The 10,440-nt window shown below is 52.1% G+C and overlaps 1 protein-coding gene across 1 annotated transcript; it reads left to right on the forward strand.

Annotated features, from left to right (window-relative positions):
* Positions 1-5,022: 5,022 nt before the first annotated feature.
* Positions 5,023-6,210, forward strand: J4E83_002230 (uncharacterized protein; the record flags this gene model as incomplete). Its single annotated transcript, XM_049329180.1, has 2 exons — positions 5,023-5,472; positions 5,521-6,210. 2 exons carry the CDS (start codon positions 5,023-5,025, stop codon positions 6,208-6,210), a joined length of 1,140 nt encoding a protein of 379 aa, XP_049192152.1.
* Between the last annotated feature and the right edge of the window lie 4,230 nt (positions 6,211-10,440).

The raw sequence follows: 10,440 nt of genomic DNA on the forward strand, positions 1-10,440 counted from the left end.
AGTCGAGACCTCCAGGATGCGCAAGACTTATTTCAGGTACCCCTTGGCCCCCGGATCCGGTATCTGGTGTTCGGGAAGTGTGCTGTAGTTCCGGTGATCACAGGGACAAAAGGTGAGGTGCGCTGTATATTGCTGAGCCGGGTGTGTTTGCGACCTCTATGTATATGCATGGTAAGGCCGTAAACACACAAAGAACCCCAGTCAGCCTGGGGAGTAGGGGAAGAGGTTGTAAGAGGGACAACGATTACATTTACGCGACGCCATGTCGCGATGGTGGTTGGGTACTGGCGCAGGCTACTTGTGTGCGAGGAGCACTCGCACATTGCAAGTTCCGGATAAGCTATCTTCCCCCTCTTTTGCGCCTTCCCGACTTCGCCTGGACACGCGACAACTTTGCACTCCCTTAACGTGCCTTGAGGGCGTACGAAAAAACTATCCGCGGGTCAATTATTACTCACACATGATAGATCCCCGGCCTTGCAGCTGATGAGCTCCGTGGCGCAGGTGGACAGTTCAAACGGTGGGTTGGCGGCGCCTGCCACCGAGCTTTGCCGCGTTTACTCATAATACCGCAGAAAACAAATCCGCGAACCATGCGAAGACGTCATTGGCAATTTTGTCACCCGAGATTAGTTTCGGCACCTGCTCACTTGCTGTCTTTTCGTCCGAATAAGGCTCATGCCTGCCCAAGCCCAAGCAAAGCGCCGTTCCGCACCCCAGCCGGAGGAGAAGCCTGCCAAACGAACCCGAGTATCACGAGCATGTGACCAGTGCCGTGTCGCCCGTGAGAAGTGCGACGGAGTACAGCCAACGTGCTCCACTTGCTCAGGAACGTCGAGAGAATGCTCGTACACTGCAAATCCCAAGAAAAGAGGTATCCAACCTGGCTACATTCGCACTCTTGAGCTAGCACTTGCCTATTTGTTCCAGCGAGACTCTGAAAATGAGACAGCTCTCCATGAGAAGCTGGCGCAAGAAGGAGCATCTTCACTACTATTGGGTCGTGGTGACTCGAAAGAGGCAAACAAGCTGCACAGACGATGGCGGAAAGCGAAATTTTACACCGAGGTGGATAAGCTACTATCTGGAGGAGAACCTTCGCGTCATGAACAATCGACTGGAATTTCACCTCATACCAGTGATGACGACTCCGGAGCAGATGAGTCTGTAGCTGCACATGCTAGCCATACCCAGGATCGCAGCGCCTACCTACAGGAGCATGTCGAGCATGCAAATCTCGATCAGCTTATGGCAGCGTCATCTGAACCAATATTGGGAGACAGCTGGAAGCTTATAGAGGTCTACTTCACCAACGTACAATCCTGGCTTCCAATCTGCGAGAAGCATGACATCTTGAAGACTGCCTACGACCTCCCTGTTCAGGGCATTCCAAGTGTATCTGGTCAGCCTGGATCTGGCTTGTTCGCTGAACTATGGAGCGTGCTGGCGGTGGGATCACTTTACGGAACAGCCATGACGTGTAATCCGTTGGACTCTTCATCAGTAAAGCCCAGGAAACTATACGAGCACGCCAAGTCGCTCGTACCCAGTGAACTGGATCGCCTCGACATTGGCCACATCAAAGCCCTTCTCAATTTGGTTGTCTTTAACATGTTGCGAATACATACTGGAGATGCCTGGTTGCTTGTTGGATCTGCCTCAAGGGTCCTGGAAAGTGTAGACCAGGTGACGCTGATGAGTAATCCCAGAGGCAAGCATGTTTATTTTGGTTGCTTTCTGCTCGATAGCATGCTAGCACTTCAACTCAAACGGCGTCCGCATTTCCGAAGAAGCGACTTCATGCACCTTGGAACCATTGATGAAGACGGTCTGGAAGAGTGGCAACCATGGTCTGGCTTTCAGGATCCCTCACACGCAGGAAGGCGAGCCCCGTTACTCTCTCTCAGCATTTTCAACAGTCTTGTCGACCTTGTCGACGTACTCATTAGCATCGAAGATACAACGTCACAGTATCTTTACAAAGATGCGGTCGAGCATCTCGAAAGATGGAGAGCGCTGATGCCTATGAAATTAGCTCACATATGTTCCGACAATACTTTCGCGATCTTGACACCACCGGTCGTCTTACTGTTAACGACGTATCATTGCGCCTCTTTCGCATGCACTCCGTCTGACAGAAGCCTCCACCGGCTGTTGGATGTGCTAGACCATTGCTTCGAACATGCTTCCTCTCAATGCCTACCACCAGCAATCCGGTGTCTGATAGACGTTGTCAATAGGCATGCAGCTCGCATTGTCCTGCATGACGTATACCACATGCGGCTACAAAGACTGCAGGAAAAGGTCATAGCCTATTTTGACGTGCCGAATCATTTGCAAGTGCCGGAGAGCTCGGTCATGCCTTTCAGACAGCATATAAACGATGCCCATATGGTAACTCCGGATCCAGGACAATCGATGTGTTCAAACACACGTCCTATAGCTCAGCCGGTGGCAGTCCCTCAACATACGCTGCATCCGGGCTCTACTCCGTCTCAATTCGATCCTCGCTGCCCAGAGCCTACCAGCGATCTGGAGAGCTTTTTCGACGAATTGGCGTCACTGGATAGCACAACTAGGTCGAATTCCCAACCACAATTCATGCAAAACCTTGGCTTCGGTCCAGAAGCGAGCATGGCCGACTTGTTCAGCGAATACACACCCATGCAGTCTTCGAATTTCATCCCTCGCGAGGACACCACGCCGACACATCTGGATCAATATAACTTCTACGACGCCAGCTGAACTCAGCTGTCCAGTTGCACTGTCAGACTGCCATAAATCTCAGTCTTCCGCCCTCGATCTCGTCTTGTCTTCCACCACTCGATGTCGAACATATATAATATGTAGCGGCATTCATCCGATCTCTGGACTGTATCCCGCAGATGGACGTGGAAGTAAGATTTACTCTTTGAAGTCCCTGCACCCGAAGTACTCTTCCAAGGAATATCACTGTATTCCATATTCCCCGGGCTAGTATGACGAAGCGATTAATGGAGACAACCTTCACGGCCTTTCTCAACTCTGTTATCGCCATGACGCTTGGAAGAACGAACATGCGTTGTGGTATCCAACGACAGCACCGGATAGGATGCCTTCCGGCCTATGGGTTTACTCAAAGGCGAGAAGACGAGATTGCCCTCGGGCTGGCTGCCGCTGAGTAGGAGACGTTCCTGCATTTCGGATTTGCGAAGGGGTTGTTCGGGGGAGGCTCAATGTGCAATGCTCAGGCCACCGACGAGGCTGCACAGCCAAGCAGTGGAATTTTGAAACAAGAGGCTACGGACCATTTAGTCCTCCGACCGACCGAACTTCGAAACAAGCTGCTGACAATAATCGGCATGGATATAATTGTCATCTGGGTGATTCCAGATAGACGAGTTTCTCGATATCTCCTTGGTACATCAAAGCGAGGCGCAGCACGAACGGAGCAATGCCCTACTCGAGTATGAGTCGATACGGCGCAGAACAACGAAATAGGAGGACATGTCGCATCGTGTAATGTACTGCAATTCTGGCTAGAAATGCTAAGAGTCGCCTTGTCCTAAAGTAAGACTTGCCGGCAGCACAGTCCACGATGCCTAGAAAAAGTGGTACGGAGGTCCGCGCCGTCAGCTTATGCGAGCTAACCTACCACTCCTCTCAGATCAGGGTCCTGACTATACAAACTTGTATGGGTACCTGAATTCACCGCTAGGGCTCGATGTTCAGGGAAAATGGACAGGGGTCTGTATAGACGAGTACGGAGTCGCTTGGAACAACGAGACGACATTGGTGTGAGACGCGTCCTGGTAGCGCGTAGCAGTCTTATTCGTGATCTTCGGTTAAAATGATACTCCGGGCTTGGAGGAGGGTGCAGGGTCATCGGTGAAAATTTGCCGTGATGTTCTTTGTTGTTGTAACATACGGGCCAATGTCGGTTTGATTAGAAATGGATTTGTATTACTTAGAAAGACGGTTGAGGGAGAGATCTCGAGATCGATGTCGTCATGCATCGTTGCTTGAATCTTGGTGATACCTTGGAGTGATGCTTGGCTATGACATTCACGGTTGCGCGAGAGGTTTAATTCATACTGTCGACGCGTGTTGCTTGTAAAAGCATGCGACTGTGCCACCAGCACCGGCTCCGGCATGTTGACCAGTGGTGGGTTGAGAAAATAACAAACAAGGCTGTGTGAAGAGACGCGCAATGGTTCCTTAGCCACATGGCGTGCCCGCCCGATCTGCTGTAGGAATGTTCGATGCTTGCATCGTATGCCCAAGAAACGGAGTTAGGTACGCGCCCCAGACCTTCGAGACGAGCTCGATTGGGTCATGGTGTCGTCTGCCAAGCTACTGGTGCATGCTTACCCCACACTTTCCGGATCGAGCGGCGCATGCCTGTTGCACTTCACCTCAGCCCAGCGCCCTGGGTCTAGAAACAACGCGGACTCTCTCAATCGATTTCTGACAGCCAGTCTACCAAACTTGACCAGGAAGTCGCAAGCACTACTGTAAAAGAGCGGCCGCTATGGGTACCGTCGTTGGCAGAAAACCTCCAAAGAGCAAGAGCTGGTAGAGGGTGAATACACACGGGTGATCAACAGCCTCAACGTCGCTATTACATGCCACCCAAGTGCATGCGGAGAACGCTAGCCGCTTGTTGGTCGCATCTATGTACGGCTTCAGCTGTGTCATAGCTCCACTTGTGCGATGACTTGGCAAACTCTTTCCCGTTGTCACTGGGCAACATCGCGAGCTACAAGCTTCGCCCTGGAAGGCCGTGCTACGAAAGGAGGCCTTATTGGCCAGCATGGGGTGCGGAAAGAACTGGCCGGTGGCGTTTGTTCGAGATGTGCTTGGAAGAGCAAATGCCAACCTTGCTGAGGCCCGGCGGAACAATTGGTCTGTGGCTATGTGCATGGGTGGCATAGTACTTATTGTCCAGCTTCCCCTCTTGTTGTGTACCATCTGGACAATCATCCACCTCATACTACCTCCTCTCGTGATATCCTAGTATCATCAGGTCGGCCTGTCATCAACATGCTCAAGCAACTCTCCGTCCTCGCCCTTGCGGGCTTCGTACTTGCTCAGAACGAGACTGTCCCTGATCTCGCTGCCGCCTTGAACTCCACCGACGAGCTCTCCACCCTCCAGTCGGTCATTCCCGCAGGTGTACTTGAGTCTTTGGCTGGTCTCACCAACATCACGATTCTCGCACCCTCCAACAGTGCTTTCGGAAAGATCGACAATGAGACACTTTCCAGTCTCACTTCCAACGAGGGCCTCCTCACCGCCCTGCTACAGTACCACGTGCTCAACGGTACATTCAGGTCGACCGACATCACCAACACCAGCACCTTCGTTCCTACAGCGTTGACCAACCCCATGTTCACCAATGTCACTGGAGGTCAGGTCGTCGAGGCAATTGCCATGGATGACAGCGTGATGTTCTACAGTGGTCTGCTCGCCAACTCAACTGTTACAACAGCCGTATGTGCTCTTTTCTTACTTTGTCTTTTGCTTAGCTAACAAACGCAGGATGTTAACTTCACTGGTGGTGTGATCCACATTATCGATAGTGTCCTTACTCTACCTGAGAACACTGCCGACACCCTTTCTGCCGCCGACCTTGTTGCCCTCCGCGGAGCCATCAACGCGACCGACTTGTTTGACACCGTCAACAACACCCCGAACATCACCATCTTCGCACCCAACAACGAGGCTTTCCAGAACATTGGCTCTGCTCTCGGTAACCTAAGCACTGAGGACGCTGCCAGCATCCTTACCTACCACGTCATCGCCGGCACCATTGGCTACTCTTCTACCCTCGAGAACGGTACCAATCTCACCACTGCCAACGGCGAGCAACTCACCATCACTATTGGTGAGGGCGGTATCTTCGTGAACAACGCTCGTGTCGTCGCTTCCGACATCCTCATTGCCAACGGTGTTGTTCACGTCATCGACGAGGTCCTCAACCCCTCCAACGCGACCATTGCCGACTCCACCTCTGACGAGGGAGAGCCAGCATTCGAGGGCGCAACTCCCGTCTCTGATGTTCCCTTCACCAGTGGCCAGCCCACTCCCACCACCAGCATCGGCGAAGACGCTAGCGATGCTGCTGACCCCACCAGCACTCCTTCCAACACTGACAACGCTGCCCCCAGGCAGACTGGTGCCATTGGCATGAGCGCGCTGCTCGGCGCTGCTGCAGTTTACTTTTTGTAAGCGTATACAGGTTCGCAAATTGTGTAGGGCTTGTTGTGTGAATGATATCCATAGGGGGTTTCTTGTAAGGGACGATCTTTATGGAGTAATGTAATATACCTCAGCGAATTACTCGCTCATCCAGTCACGTTATTAGACATGAAATCGAGATTCATTTTACTCTTCGTAGCTAATTGCGGAAGTATGGTAGTTCGCGCATCCGATATCCAAGTGTTCGCGCAGGTGACTCTACGTAGATTGCGTACATCTTCTTCGTTGGCTAGTGATCTTAGTTGTCGATAAGTGGTGTTCGCGTCATAGTCGATGAATCTGCCGAGACATCGGTCTCTAGCACTGTGCGACGGCTTTTGAGTCCGAGTCTCACAGCTCGATGTCACCGTATCATGTCCGCTCTAGATTAATCGCTCCATGTGACTGCGTTTCAGGTCGGCAGACTTACCCGGTGGCACACCACCCGCACGGCTTATTTGAGATGATGACGTTGTACAATACATCGCGCACAACGGATAATGGCATCTGGTGCACAAAATCCTATGCTACTAAGCACAACACGCCTCAGTCCGACCGAAAAGCAAGGTGACCACGGCAAATGCCCAATTACGCGTGTCTTTGCGCAAGAGCTTTCTTCAACTTGTTAACAGAGAGCCTCGCGCGCAAAGACGGGAAGACCCCTTCATCGCATCGTCCCTGCTCACTTGGTCTGTTGCGAACTGTGCCACAAACCAGCGTTCAAGCCACCGCACCGGCTGCCCCATTAAAACAGTTTCGGCACGTTCGGTGTCCATAATCCTCCGAGCTTAAGAACCGCTCGGGCAAGGGTTCAAACGCTAAATCTTCACGACATTTTAGTGCGGCTTTCCACGGCTACTGCATCTGGTAGTTTCGGCGGCACCTTTGGGGTGTTCTCCAGTTTCGCGTTCTTATCGCCATGCCACCTGGGCAATGTCGGATTCCCAGTGCGTCGCGATCATATCTAAGACAATTCCCAGGCTGTATACTTAACATATCGCCTGCCGTAAACGAAGCAAAATCAGGTGCCTGCATGCGATGTCACTATCCGGGTACCTGTCTGGACCGGTGTTTGACTCGTATTAGACATGGGAATATACACGGAGTTTTCTAGAAACTCAAATCACAACGCTTCTCTTCGAACATCCAGCTGTGGGGGAAAATAGCGCTCAAATTGGAAGGATTGTCGAAATTTCGAAGGGAGGTGGTATCGATCCTGCTGGCACGGACGCCGTAGAAAACCCTATGCACCAAGACTCTGATCACCAGCGAAACCCCGCAAGACATCGCGTTATCTCGATGTCGAAGCTCTCTCGCTGTGAGTGCATATCTTACCAGAAAAAGCGACGGATAGCGATAATCAGCTCTCCACAAAGCGGACGAATATGCAGGTTCTCGCGGCGTCCGAGCTTTCGATTGGCGAAAGGAACCGCAGATTGCCCAGAAGTGGATCGCCAAACCAGGGCCGCGGTCGTTCCGAGATCCGTTCGACCCTTTTACAGTTCTCCAGCCTCCACATCGCAAATGCAGAATGCACCTGGGCATCATGATCTTCGGCAGATCACAGAGAACACCCATCTCCAGCCCTTGCGCGGCGAGAGCGTCGTACGATATCGTGACGTGGACGCTGCGGAGGGCCGTTGCATGGTCGCATAACTACCTAGGTACAACGGCACAACAGTGACCAAGAAAATATTTCTCGTTCCTGGTCCCACTATCTGTCATTACCCGCGAGAGCGAGAGCACAATTCTATACCCGCGGCTTCGGTGGCGCTAAGTCCTCGCCAACCCGACGGAGGATTTGCAATCTCCAGAAACAGCCGAAGGAACCTACCTGTCGTATCGTAGTGCTGTCGCCATGATTCACTCGTGGCGTACATGCATTTCTCTGATTGACCCGCTGACCTCGTCCGCTGTGGGCTCTACCATCTCGGCGTCTTTCTTGGGAGCTAATTGCAGGGTAGTCCGTGGGTTTGTGACGGCATCATGCTGGGTTGCCGCCCGTGCGGAGCGCATGTCTGGGTGCGTCGTACGGGATATATGAGTGTTGCAGGGTAGGTCGCGGCGCTGGAACATTGCGCGCCGTCTTACACGCGTCTGGTCCAAATCTTCGTCGGTTTTGTGTTGCACTGTTCTTGGGCTTATTGATGCGCCATCTGTTCCCATATCGTCGAGACTGGCACTCGTTCCTTTGTCATTCTCTTCAATAGCCGCAGTGTTGTTCAGGAACGCGCGATAATCATGTTCCGTTTATCAAGATCCTGGAAGGATAAGAGGGAGAAGCACCAGGTCGATGTGTAAGTTTGATCGAATCGACCGCGCGCCACACATACGTTCTGAAGGAATCAAGGTCGTTCATGGCCATCACGATTCGCAGGGTCTTTTCAGGCCCCTGTTTCAAACTCTGCGGGTGGTTCAGTATTCGAAGTGCCTTCAACCTCATTCACTGACCTTTTTTAGATATGAGCCGTCCCGACCGAGATCTGTTAGTGTGTCGACAGACCGATCCTCCACCACGTCCAGAACGGTTGTAGTTCCAAAGGCCGCTATACGTTCATCAACTCGATATACCGATGCCGAGATTCCCATCCGGAGCATACATAAAGATGCGGCGTATGATGCCTGGGCTGTACCGCGCCTGACGAAAACTCCGTGGGAGCTCGAACGAGGCAGGAGGAATTCTTCGCGCAGACGCTCAAGGCCCATTTACCAATTCCCGGCGCATATCTTCAAGAAGCTCCCGAGGGAAGTGTACGACTGCATTCTTGCCCAATTAGATCTGATCTATCAGGACCGCAACCAAGCTTGTGCCTCATGTTATCTTGGGGATCTCCACAGCCTGTCATTGACGAGCCGTGCATGGGACAAGGCTGCGAGTGCTGTCATGTACAGCAAAGTTCTAGTCCTCACCAATGAAGAGCATGAAGGGCTTCCGAAGCTCAAGACAAAAGGCACAAGCCGACTAAAGCTTTTACGGAGGACACTTCGCGAGAATTCTGGACTATCACGCCGTGTACTGGAATTACACATGTCTGATTTCCAGTCGCTTTACGAGAACGCAACCATTGAGCGAGAAGAGATCGTGGATCTTGTAGCTTCGTTGGTTATGGCTTGTCCGCGTTTGGAACGCTTAGTCGGATTCCACGTTCACTTCTCACAAGCCTTTGACCGATTGTCGCACGCGCTGTCTACAAGACCAAATCTCAGGGAAAGAGCGTGGATGTTGACCAATGCGGATGGAGACGCCGGGGTAGATGACGAAGACGACGAGACAATAAGAGGCAACTATATCGCCGAATGTGACCCGACCGAACGCTTCCTCAACCTGAGCTCTCAACATTCCAATTTATCAACTCTGATTCTGCATCAAGAGCAGGGCCAGTGTTTGACATATCTCAATTTCCGAGCTGTGGTTGGAACTTTCAGAAACTCTCCACATCTGCAGAATCTGGCGGTTTCTGGACTCGCGGCGCACTCGTTAACCAACGTAGCTTTGAACGCTATACCACCAAACTTACAGTCACTGCGTCTTGAAAACCTCCCCGGCGTCACGGAGAAAGGTATTCAGCGCTTTGCTACCTCACAGCAGGCCGTCTCGATCCAAAAACTGACGCTTGTGGACTTGGAAATTGAAAGCATACTCACGATAGCGGACTTTCTTTCTCCACATCTTGCCAGCTTGAAGGAGTTCTCACTCGTCCAAACCAGAGCGCCGATATTATCGAGGCGAAATTTCGATCCCGTGTTCGACTCGCCATCAGTCCGATACATCCACTGGGAAATACGCTCCGAGGCCTCCCCGTTGCCTTCATTCATTTCGCCCACACCTGCGGAGCTACCAGAATCACTACCGTTCCCTTTCCCAAACGTTGAACCGATATGCTGCCACGCCACATCTCTGCTTGCAGCAAGTATCCAGGCCAACGGCTTTCCAATGCTACGTCGCGTTCGCATGCCTCACGACCCTCAAGGGGTTATACAATCGCTTTGTAAACCTCTTGCGACAGCACTACTTCCGTCCGATACGTCTAAGATTGCGACCGCTTCACGCATCTCCACTTCGGACGGATTTTCCATCGTGTTGGAAGAGCCTGTCGCGGATTCTCCAACTAAACACAGAACGTCCATCTATGGGGTGACATCAGCGTTACGTGTAGACTCTGTAGTCGGCTCCCCGACCTTCGAACCGAGCCATACAGATGTCGCCCTCACACCGATGCG

Source organism: Alternaria metachromatica (assembly GCF_023757995.1).
Source record: "Alternaria metachromatica strain BMP 0045 chromosome Unknown scaffold_3, whole genome shotgun sequence".
Taxonomy (NCBI): domain Eukaryota; kingdom Fungi; phylum Ascomycota; class Dothideomycetes; order Pleosporales; family Pleosporaceae; genus Alternaria; species Alternaria metachromatica.